The 12,952-nt window shown below is 37.7% G+C and overlaps 1 protein-coding gene across 1 annotated transcript in view; it reads right to left on the reverse strand.

Annotated features, from left to right (window-relative positions):
• Positions 1-12,952, reverse strand: part of LOC138368781 (uncharacterized) — a 293,909-nt gene that overhangs the window by 178,505 nt on the left and 102,452 nt on the right. Inside the window, exon 2 of the mRNA XM_069331480.1 lies at positions 6,676-6,831. Coding sequence (XP_069187581.1) covers positions 6,676-6,831 — 156 coding nt within the window. The remainder of the gene's footprint in view (positions 1-6,675; positions 6,832-12,952) is intronic.

Genomic DNA, 12,952 nt, shown 5'->3' on the forward strand with positions numbered 1-12,952 from the left:
AAATGGATAGTATATTTCATTCATATCAATGCTCAATAAACGATCCTTGGCTGGAAACAATAAATAAATAAGCAGGAGATGAGTCACAATAACGTGGCTAAAGTATGTTGACCAGACCACACACTAGAATGTGAAAGGACGACGACGTTTCGGTCCGTCCTGGACCATTCTTAAGTCCAAACGTCGTCGTCCTTTCACATTCTAGTGTGTGGTCTGGTCAAATAAATAAATAAGTCTTCCAGATAAGTATGAGAAGGGAATAAATGCCCCATAACAGAAAATGGTCTTATACAAGGAAGATGAAGACTAGGTGACGTCAATGACCATTAGCGATGTTTGTACATGGTCACCGAGGTAACGCAAACACACGGCCCATGACGTCTCCCTCAAACAAAACAAAGGGATCTTCACCGGGGTAACGAAAAACACATGACCCATAACATGTCCCTCGAAAAACAGCAAAACGGACACGTTATGTGCCTATTTCCACTACTCATTGTTACTGGGTTTACGACTCCTTTGACAAGTTTCAGGGCCTCTCGGCGGTCGTTTTCTACGTGGATTCAGTTACAGCCCATATCGGATATCATCTCGGTGTCCACGAGTCCATCGTCATACTGTGTCACAGATCCGGGGAGACCTGCTGTCATACTCTGGTATTCCGGGTTGGTAGATCTATCTCCAAAGGGTTCCGTTACATGTTGGTATTAAAGACAATGAGGTGGCCGACGCAGCAGCAGGGATGGCGCATGCTCTCCAGGACTCTTCATATGTGCCTCTGGACCTTTTTGAAATTCTCCCGCAACTCCGGGCAGCTTGCCTCGCGAGTTGGGAGGCAGTGATGGCACCAGTTCTCAGGTCCTCCTCTCTGGCGGGTCTCCGGGAGGGCACCTCCCCGCATCCATGGACTCGTTATCATTCTCGACTCCTCGACACTCCATGGACTCGACAATCACTCGTCTCCGGATTAGGCACACCCGCCTAGTAGCATATCTCTATCGTCTACGGCTGGTAGATTCTCCACACTGCCAGTGGTGTCCTACCTAGGAGGATACAGTGGAACACCCTCTTTTACACTGCCCTCGATTTCATAGTGCTCGCATTAGACTACAGAGTGACGTTCGTAGGCTGAATATTCCCTGAAACACAGTTCTCGTTCTCCTTGATGTGGCAGGTGTGAGAGATTGGGTTGCTTCCTGGGGATGTGTAACAAAAAAAAGAAGACCTGGTTGAGGACCGGACCGCGGAGATCCTAAGCCCCGTAATCATCTGAAGATAACCTCAAGATAAGATGTTGCAAGAAAATTTCTGAAAAAGATCTATACCAAACCTGTGGTATTTATAATTAATACACTAGATGCGGCCTCGGCTGATATGACGGGACATTGGGTTATATTTTTTATTGTTAAAACAGCGACCAAGACGAAAGTTTCTGGTCTAGATAGTTTTGGGAATCCGAGAATTGAGACGTATTCGGAAAATTTAAAAATTATATTGAACAGCTTCGAAAAATATGATTTGCACACGTTCTGTAAGAGAATACAGCTACTGGAAACGTATTTCCGTGGAAATTATGCAATCAAATTTTTACTATTTATCGCATCTGGGAATGTATAAAGCTCTTCAGGAATTTACGAAGGATTTTATGTATGCCCAATTTAGCAAAAATGATGTTTTAGTCATGAAATTTACGTATGATAACTTTAAAATGCCCATCTGTCGCAGAACATTTTGTGTGTGAGTGATTCCTTGGGGACATGTAATACCGTGGGTGGTCAGGTTGCCTCCCTACCAGAATAGTGGGCAATGGGGTGGGATTGGCGTGGAGTCGATGTATATAAACTGACCGCTGAGGTCACTGTTTTACACGGAAGACATCTCCCTTCACGCAGGGTGCAGTCACACCCCCACAGATCTCCAGTATCAGCTCTTGATACTGGTAATAGCACCACTTACGGGCTATTCATGCCCGTGCCACCTTTTGGGTGGCTTAATCTTCATCAATCAATCAATCACTTTTTAACTCATTAAGCTCACATACCTGTCATGAGCAGTAGCGGATAAGGCCCCTACATTGCATTACAATAGTTTGCTCGTGGATTTTTTTTTTCTTTTTATGTTTTGAAAACAAAAAGTGAAATAATGTTTGTATGTGTTTGGTTTCTTGTGACGAAACAAAATATTAATAATGTTGATGTGTTCATTTTTATTTTGCAGAATTGCTGAGTGGATATTCGAAAATTGTGCCCACTGCATAGTCTTCCAAAATTGCGAGTCGTCCAGCACAGGACTGGAGGATTACCTGGTAACGGTTTGCGATCGAGGCTCGGCGGGCTAGGCTATCCTCACGAGGTCAATGCAGGTCAATGGCAGGCGCTGTATGAAAACAGGACGACAAGCGTTAATGAAAAATGCGAGGCTTCGCAACCCTTCCCTCCTCCCTCAACCATTCACCTCGGGATAGCTGGCCCCCTCAAAATTGCCCACGACAAGTAACAGGCAGCCGCCGGAAAAGGTCATTATAAGGGGCGAGAAATACTGCGAGCCCGGAACTGCCTGTTGTTGAGAATGTGGGGACGACACTTGCCGATGTACCAAGGACCTGCTGCCATCGCAGACATTAAACTCAACAGTGTCACTCATCAGTAACAACACCGATGAGGCTCTGGCGGAGTTAGTAGGCACTGTGGCATAGAGGTTTACGAAGCATTTTGAGACTGTTGAGGAGTTTGTATCGCTGACGAAATTGGACGCGAAAGTAGCTGAAATATTAAGAGTGCAGGCTAAAGCTTTATGAAGAGTTGGACTTTGTTGGACCCAATCCTTCCCTGGACTTGGAAACTCCCATGAAGAATGAAAAATTATCAGATCGCCTGCCACAAAATTAACTTAAACAAACAATAATTTTGTAACATATTTATTGTTGTAATGAGTTTTGACATATATAATAAAATTTAAAATTTTAAAATGGTTTTAAATAGTGGAAATATATATATTTTTTTTTTGCCTCGAGTGACATCCATAGCACATCTCTGTGGCTTGAGTGAAAATACTGCAGTACATGAATAATGTTTTTTCTGGCTGGGTTGGGAAATTAATACATAAAAAAAAGATGTCTACCTGCCCCTTGCTTCATATAGAACTAGAACTAGATGTTCTTAATATAGAACATATTAATAACATTAATATGTTCTTTCTTCTTTGCAATAGTTAAAAACTTTTTCTGTATGTTTGGAAAAAAACAAAAATACAATATTGCAACTGAGAATTAATTAACATGTTTTAAAGCAGTCTGCATGCCTTGTATATTTTATAGGGAGCTAGTTCATTAAAACTATTCAGATTACGAAAGAACTTAAATATTTGTTCTCTCAATAATTTGGTTCTCTTTGGTGCTCGGGAAGAGGGCCCACCTCCTACCCCCATTTTGTTTTTGTTTAGAATCCAAAGAAAATTAGAACTATTGCGGGTCAATTTGACAAAAACTGCTGGCTCCCCTTAAATAACACGATTATTTCTCTATTTTGATTTGATCTGTGTATAGTACTGAAGGCACATTATCCTAGTGGAATAAACTAGGGGGACACATTTTATTATTAGGTGTGCTTGGGCAGCTTATTTCAAACACATGACCATGAATTATAGATATACTAGTTAATTTGTCGGTATACAAAACACAGATGCTCTGTTATTAAAACACGTTTTTTTTCACTCCTAGCATAAACTAGCTGTTATAATCACTGTTTTTATTGTTTTACTTTACTTTTTGTTTAGCTTGATCCATGGTGTAACATGCAACATTCAGTCTGGTTTGACATAAATACTTGGTCACAGGTGTAATACTCTAAGGCACAACTAGATTGAGCACACGCGTGCACTTATGACGTCATTCCCCTTCGACCAATTAAGCTTCCCCTGAACTTTTAAAAGGACACTACAGAAAATGGAGTTATGGTGAGGACAGTCTAAAGTATTCTGTCGACATTCATCCACCAGCATCATCTTTTATATTTTTGAATCCAGCACACAAACATGATCTATCCAGACAAAATTGGTACACAGGATTATCTAGCAACGAACATTAACATATGCAACACACGTTCTTGCAATGTCAAAATACAACCAAATGACAACTTATACCCATAAGTCAAAAGACCAAAATTTTTGCGCAATCCTTCCCCCGGTGTTGAGCAGGTAACAGAAGTTGTACAGCACTGCACTATCACTGCCAAAATAATATTTCGCAGTTTGTCTCCTTTCCTACTACTCGTATCGTGCCGTGGAGAACTGTGGTATTGTTGGTGTGTTGTGTGGAGAAAACTCTGGTATTGTTGGTGTGTTGTGTGGAGAAAACTCTGGTATTGTTGGTGTGTTGTGTGGAGAAAACTCTGGTATTGTTGGTGTGTTGTGTGGAGAAAACTCTGGTATTGTTGGTGTGTTGTGTGGAGAAAACTCTGGTATTGTTGGTGTGTTGTCTGGAGAAAACTCTGGTATTGTTGGTGTGTTGTGTGGAGAAAACTCTGGTATTGTTGGTGTGTTGTGTGGAGAAAACTCTGGTATTGTTGGTGTGTTGTCTGGAGAAAACTCTGGTATTGTTGGTGTGTTGTGTTATAAACTGTGGTGAGATGGAATTATGATATTGTTGGTGTGTTGTGTGCAAAATTGTGATATTGTTGGTGTGTTGTGTGAAGAATTGTGGTATTGTTGGTGTATTGAGTGGAGAACTGTGGTATTGTTGGTGTGTTGTGTTGAGGACTATGATATTGTTGGTGAGATGTATGGAGAACTGTGGTATTGTTTGTGACCGTGTTGAGATAGGTTGTATTGTTAGTGTGTTGAGTGGAGGGACTGTGTGGGGGACTGTCATTCATGGTGTGTTGTACCGAGAACTCTGATATTGTTTGTGTGTTGTGTTGAGAACTGTTGTATTGATGATGTTTTGTTTGCAGAAATATGGTGTTGTTCGTGTGAGGTTTGGAAAACTGTTTTATTGTTGGTGTGATGTGTGGAGGACTGTGCTATTATTGGTGTAGTGTGTGTAGAACTGTTGTAATTATGGAGTGATGGGTGGTGAACTCTGGTATTGTTGGTGTGATGTGTGGAGAACTGTGGTATTGTTGTTGTGTTGTGTGGAAAACTAAGGTATTGTTGGTATGTTGTGTGGAGAACTTTGATATTGTTGGTGTGTTGTGAGAACTGTGATATTGTTGGTGTGTTGTGAGAACTGTGATATTGTTGGGAACTGTGGTATTGTTAGTGTCTTGTTTCTAGAACTATGGTAATGTTGGTGTGCTTTGAAAAGATGTGTGGATTTTTGGTGAATATCTGTAGAGAAATGTGGTATTGTTGAGGTATTGTGTAGAGATCTGTGGAATTTTTGGTGTGATGTGTGGAAAACTGTGGTATTGTAGTTGTGTAGTGTGGATAACTGTGGTATTTTTCATATGTTGTGTGAAGGGCTATGTCATTTTTAGTGTATTGTTTGGAGAAATGTGAAGTTGCTGGTGTAGTGTGTGAGGGGACTGTCATTCTTGGTATTCTGTGTAAAGAACGTTGTTATTGATGGTGTGATGTGTGGGGAACTGGGTTGTTGTTTGTGTGTTGTGTGTAGAACTGTCGTATTCTTGGTGTGGTTTGTGGAGAACTTTGGTATTGTTGGTGTTTTGTTTGGAGAATTTAGGTATTGTTTATGTTGTGTGGGAGAACTGTAGTATTGTTGTGCTGTGTGGAGAACTGTGGTGGTGTAAGTGTGTTGTGTGGAGCCCTGTGGCATTGATGGCGTCATGTGTGGAGGAGTATGACATTCTTGGTTTATGTGGAGAACTTTGGAGAACCTAGTTGTACTCAACTAGTTGTGCTTGTGGGGGTTTAGCTTTGTTTCTCTGGTTCCGCCTATCATCTGTCAATTATCTGGTATTGTTGGAGAGTTGTGTAAGGACTGTCATTAGGTATGTTGTGTGGAGGACTGTGGTATTGTTGGTGTGTTATGTGGAAAACTGAGGTATTGTTGGTGTGTTATGTGGAAAACTGTGGTATTGTTGGTGTGTTATGTGGAAAACTGAGGTATTGTTGGTGTGTTATCTGGAAAACTGTGGTATTGTTGGTGTGTTATGTGGAAAACTGTGGTATTGTTGGTGTGTTATGTGGAAAACTGTGGTATTGTTGGTGTGTTATGTGGAAAACTGTGGTATTGTTGGTGTGTTATCTGGAAAACTGTGGTATTGTTGGTGTGTTATGTGGAAAACTGTGGTATTGTTGGTGTGTTATGTGGAAAACTGTGGTATTGTTGGTGTTGTGTGTGTGTAAAACATTGCTATTGTTTGTGTGTTGTGTGAAGAACTGTGATATTATTAGTGTGATGTGTGGATGACTATGTCACTCTCTGTGTTGTGTGGAGAACTTTGGTATTGTTGGTGTGTTGTGTCAGAACTGTGGTGTTTGTTTGTGTGTCGTGGTGAGGACTGTCTCATTCTTAAAACAATTTCTATTATATATTTGTATCATATATTTTAATAAATAAAATTGTAATTAACATAAAAATAACATATATGTTCATATAAAGCACGATGAACGGTTCTTTATTGTATATATATATGGCTGTCATCATTGCCGTTAGGATATCAGCTTTTATTATTTGTATATATTTTATTCTCTCTCTGCTTATCTTTTTCACACCTTGCCTGAAGTAGTAGGTGGCGGTAGTGTTGTAAGTGGTGCTGTAGCCGTTGGGGCCCCTATCAGCGAGTCTACACTCTCGCCTTCCGTCGGAGTTCTCCACAAAGCTCCAGGCCTGGCACCTCATAATCGCTTGGCATTGTCTCTTGCAGGTGCCTGTTTAAAAACAACAAATATAAATATGTTTTTCTTATGATATGAATATAGTTGCTTAATATATGCGGTCTGACAGAGAAATCATAAATTGACACGAGACGTATTCGTTAAGAACGAAAGTGAATAAAAAATAATTCTTATAATATTCCTTTCAAGGTCATCTTGTCAGAATTAATGAGTGGTTGCTAGTCTGAGGTAAATGTTTTATACAAGTAACCATTTTCGAAGTGTATATAAAAATTCTTGGATATACCTTGCCATGACCCAGCATAAACCAGGTTATGACTGGATATGCTGTAGTTATTCTCTATTGTCAATTTTCATCTATTTTTATTATTTACCATGTGACATTTGAGGCATTTATAGTAAAATGTCATTATATACACGTGAATGCTTTAAGTATAGTCATTCTGGCAAGGTTGTTTATATAACAAGACATCCGTCTTGTTGTTTATATATATATTACATATATATATATATATATATATATATATATATATATATATATATATATATATATATATATATATATATATATATATATATATATGCAATTGACGATCACAAAACACTGATCATTTTATGCGGAAAATCCACAGAGAAATATGAAATGAGGTGAACGTTTCGGCTTTGTTTTTCATATTTCTCTGTGGATTTTCCGCATATATATATATATATATATATATATATATATATATATATATATATATATATATATATATATATATATATATATATATATATATACATATATATATATATATATATATATATATATATATACATATATATATATATATATATATATATATATATATATATATATATATATATACATATATATATATATATATATATATATATACATATATATATATATTATTAAATATGACCGAAAAAGTAAGATTAATAATTCTAACACGAATTTTCTCGATCTTTCTTATGCTTCTTTTCACTGTTGATGGTAATTGAAAAATCAATTCTCCAAAATTCATTTTTATTTCTAGTCTGACGCGACACTTGAACGCGTTTCGTAATAACTTATTACATTTTCAAACACTTTTAGTTCACACACACACACAACTATTACCTGCAAACACTAAACAGAGTTCTTACTTATGCTATGATTTAAACAGCTTTCATTTTTCATTTTATACTCGCATTTTGGTGAGGTGATATGTTACAACAGTTTTCGATGAGGTGAACAAAACTTTCAACACAGGATAGAACACGAAACAATGGGTATTGAAGGTAAGAATGGAAGTAATTGCAGAGGGCCTATTGGCCTATATTTCTTGATGCTTCTATATTGGAGCGGAGTCTTGAAGTGGGTAGAATATAGTTGTGCATTAATTGGCTATTGATTGCTGGTGTTGACTTCTTGATGTGTAGTGCCTCGCAAATGTCAAGCCGCCTGCTATCGCTGTATCTATCGATGATTTCTGTGTTGTTTGCTAAGATTTCTCTGGCGATGGTTTGGTTGTGGGAAGAGATTATATGTTCCTTAATGGAGCCCTGTTGCTTATGCATCGTTAATCGCCTGGAAAGAGATGTTGTTGTCTTGCCTATATACTGAGTTTTTTGAGGCTTACAGTCCCCAAGTGGGCATTTGAAAGCATAGACGACGTTGGTCTCTTTTAAAGCGTTCTGTTTTGTGTCTGGAGAGTTTCTCATGAGTAGGCTGGCCGTTTTTTTGGTTTTATAGTAAATCGTCAGTTGTATCCTCTGATTTTTGTCTGTAGGGATAACGTTTCTATTAACATTATATTCCTCAATGATCTTTGGCAGGTGGAGTCCGGATTTCTTGGCGTTCACAGTTTCGATCAGTTTTCTTGAACGCCAAGAAATCCGGACTCCACCTGCCAAAGATCATTGGGGAATATAAACCTGGATATGCGTATGGAAATGTCAAGACACACAAGCCTGGAAACCCACTTCGGCCAATCATTAGCCAGATACCCACACCCACGTACAGACTGGCGAAGCGACTCAACGGCCTGCTGACTCCTTATGTTCCTTGCGCCTTCAGCCTGAAGTCTCCAAAGGAATTTGTTGACTTACTGCGGGGCACACGGGCCACAGGGATAAGAGCCTCGTTGGACGTAGAATCGCTGTTTACCAACGTACCTGTGGACGAGACAATCGGGATGATAGCCGACAGAGTGTATCGTGATCCAGCCTGTACTTCTCTTGACATACCAGAAAATATTCTGAGGAAACTACTCCAAGCTTGTACTAAAGAGACACCTTTCTTGAGCCTGGATGGGCACATGTATAAGCAAGTAGATGGGGTCGCCATGGGTTCTCCCCTAGGTGTCCTGTTTGCAAACTTCTACATGGGTACCATCGAGCAAAAAGTCTTAGTCGACATGAACTTGAAACCGGCCATATACTGCAGGTATGTTGACGACATTTTTACACAGGTACCTGATGTCAGACATCTGCAGGAGCTGAAGGAGGCATTTGAGCAGAATTCCGTGCTGCGTTTCACTTATGAGATGGAAAAGAATGGGAAGCTGCCCTTTCTAGATGTAACAGTCATGGAAAAGAGCGGAGGTTTCCACACTGCAGTCTACACTAAGGAAACGAATATAGGAATGTGCCTAAATGCCAACAGCGACTGCCTAGACAGGTACAAGAGGAGTGTTGTTAACGCATATGTCGACCGTGCTCTCAGCCACAGCTCAGAATGGAAGCAAGTCGACGAAGAACTCTGTAGGGTAAGGCAGGTCCTAGTCAACAACGGCTTCTCCAATGGTTTCGTCGAAGACATCATAAGAAGGAAAGTGAAACGCCATGCAACCTCTGAAGAGACAACTAACACAACACCTAACCCCCTATTAGACTATTTTACAGGAACTTCTTTTCCACAGCTCATAAAACGGAGGATAGGGTCCTGAACGATATTGTTAATAGAAACGTTATCCCTACAGACAAAAATCAGAGGATACAACTGACGATTTACTATAAAACCAGAAAAACGGCCAGCCTACTCATGAGAAACTCTCCAGACACAAAACAGAACGCTTTAAAAGAGACTAACGTCGTCTATGCCTTCAAATGCCCTCTTGGGGACTGTAAGCTCCAAAAAACCCAGTATATAGGCAAGACAACAACATCTCTTTCTAGGCGTTTAACGATGCATAAGCAACAGGGCTCCATTAAGGAACATATAATCTCTTCCCACAACCAAACCATCGCCAGAGAAATCCTAGTAAACAACACAGATATCATCGATAGATACAGCGATAGCAGGCGGCTTGACGTTTGCGAGGCACTACACATCAAGAAGTCAACACCAGCAATCAACAGCCAAATAATGCCCAGCTATATTCTACCCACCTCAAGACTCCGCTCCAATATAGAAGCATCAAGAAATATGGACCAATAGGCTTTCTACAATCACTTCTATTCAATACCCATTGTTTCGTGTTCTGTCTTGTGTTGATGAAATTAATACCCTATTAATGCCACCTCACCCCATCCACCTCTCTCAAATGTAGACATAAAATCGGAGATGCGTAAGTTCTATTCAGTTGTGTATTTGTAAACTAAAGTCATTGAAAATGTAATAAGTTTTACGAAACACGCTCGTGTCGCGTCAGACTAGAAATAAAAATGAAATTTGGAGAATTGATTTTTGATTTACCTCCAACAGTGAAAAGAAATGTACGAAAGATTGAGAAAATTCGTGTTAGAATTATTAATCTTACTTTTTCGGTCATATTTAATAATATATGTCTACAGGAAAGACTGCTACCAAAATATACTAATATATATATATATATATATATATATATATATATATATATATATATATATATATATATATATATATATATATATATATATGACAATGTCAGACCACGGAGGAAAAATGAAACAGGAATTTCCTTAAGTACTTTCGTATATTAATACATCTTCACTCCTTCTGAAGATGTATTAAAATACGAAAGTACTTAAGGAAATTCCTGTTTCATTTTTCCTCCGTGGTCTGACATTGTCACATTTTTAATCACGTGTTTATTTTCGTGATATACACACACACACACATATATATATATATATATATATATATATATATATATATATGTCGTACCTAGTAGCCAGAACGCACTTCTCAGCCTACTATGCAAGGCCCGATTTGCCTAATAAGCCAAGTTTTCATGAATTAATGTTTTTTCGACTACCTAACCTACCTAACCTAACCTAACTTTTTTTGCTACCTAACCTAACCTAACCTATAAATATAGGTTAGGTTAGGTTAGGTAGGGTTGGTTAGGTTCGGTCATATATCTATGTTAATTTTAACTCCAATAAAAAAAATGACCTCATAGATAATGAAATTGGTAGCTTTATCATTTCATAAGAAAAAAATTAGAGAAAATATATTAATTCAGGAAAACTTGGCTTATTAGGCAAATCGGGCCATGCATAGTAGGCTGAGAAGTGCGTTCTGGCACCTACGTACGACATATATATATATAAATATATATATAAATATAAATAAATATATATATATATATATATATATATATATATATATATATATATATATATATATATATATATATATATATATATATATATATATATATATGTGTATATCACGAAAATAAACACGTGATTAAGAATGTGACAATGTCAGACCACGGAGGAAAAATGAAACAGGAAATTTCCTTAAGTACTTTCGTATATTAAATACATCTTCAGAAGGTCATTTTACAGATCGAGTGATGGGTATAAATAGGCAGGAAGGAGTGGTGAAGTAAGGTGAGGTACAATACTTGGACAACGCAGACGGCCCATTGGCCCACCAGATGCACCCAATTGGCCCATCCGATGTAGCCCAATGGCCCATCTGATACAGCAGACATACAAGCATAATATATAGGTAATTATAACATAAAGAAGTAAATATATACAATAAATTAGTGAGACAAATGTTTTTCAATGATTCTACTTAAATCGCCCTTCAGCTGATCTATTAGAAATGGATCTAAGTTATATAGACCACTGCTAATATTCAAATTACTTTCTTTGGTGATCTGTATCAAAGCAGATTCAATTATGTTTCTGTTATAGGTGCTTTTACAATTTGTTATTGAAGAAGCACTCTCCCAATCAATTTGGTGAGCTTTTTCTGACAAATGCACAAACAAAGCATTAGACAATTGGCCATGTCTTACAGAGTATTTATGTTGCAATATTCTACATTTTAAATCTTTAGATGTTTGCCCGACATAGAACTTATTACATTCCTTACAAGGTATTTTATAAATGACGCAATTATCACTACGAGGGCTGTTCCTTACTAATAGCTTACCAACAGTGTTTTCGTAGCTAAACATTACATCTATATTAAAAAGTTTCAAGGCCTTGACAATATTCTCAAACCCAGAGAAATATGGTAAACATAACACATTCTTTGGGCGAATCCTTTCACTGCATACATTATTATAATATGTACGACGAGCTTTGTTACGACAAACTTCCAAAAAATTCAGTGGGTAACAAAGCTTAAGACCAATCGAATCAATATTCTTAAATTCTTCATCTAAGAATTCTGGACTCACAACTCGAAGAGCTCTTAGATACATTGAAGAAAAAATTGACTTTTTTACATTGTATTTATGCCCTGAAAAATAATGAACATAAGATAAATTGTTCGTAGGTTTTCTGTAAACACTAAACTTTAAAACTCTTCATAGGGAAAACTCTTCATTAAAGTTTAGTGTTTACAGAAAACCTACGAACAATTTATCTTATGTTCATTATTTTTCAGGGCATAAATACAATGTAAAAAAGTCAATTTTTTCTTCAATGTATCTAAGAGCTCTTCGAGTTGTGAGTCCAGAATTCTTAGATGAAGAATTTAAGAATATTGATTCGATTGGTCTTAAGCTTTGTTACCCACTGAATTTTTTGGAAGTTTGTCGTAACAAAGCTCGTCGTACATATTATAATAATGTATGCAGTGAAAGGATTCGCCCAAAGAATGTGTTATGTTTACCATATTTCTCTGGGTTTGAGAATATTGTCAAGGCCTTGAAACTTTTTAATATAGATGTAATGTTTAGCTACGAAAACACTGTTGGTAAGCTATTAGTAAGGAACAGCC

This window comes from Procambarus clarkii, chromosome 26 (assembly GCF_040958095.1).
Source record: "Procambarus clarkii isolate CNS0578487 chromosome 26, FALCON_Pclarkii_2.0, whole genome shotgun sequence".
Taxonomy (NCBI): Eukaryota; Metazoa; Arthropoda; class Malacostraca; order Decapoda; family Cambaridae; genus Procambarus; species Procambarus clarkii.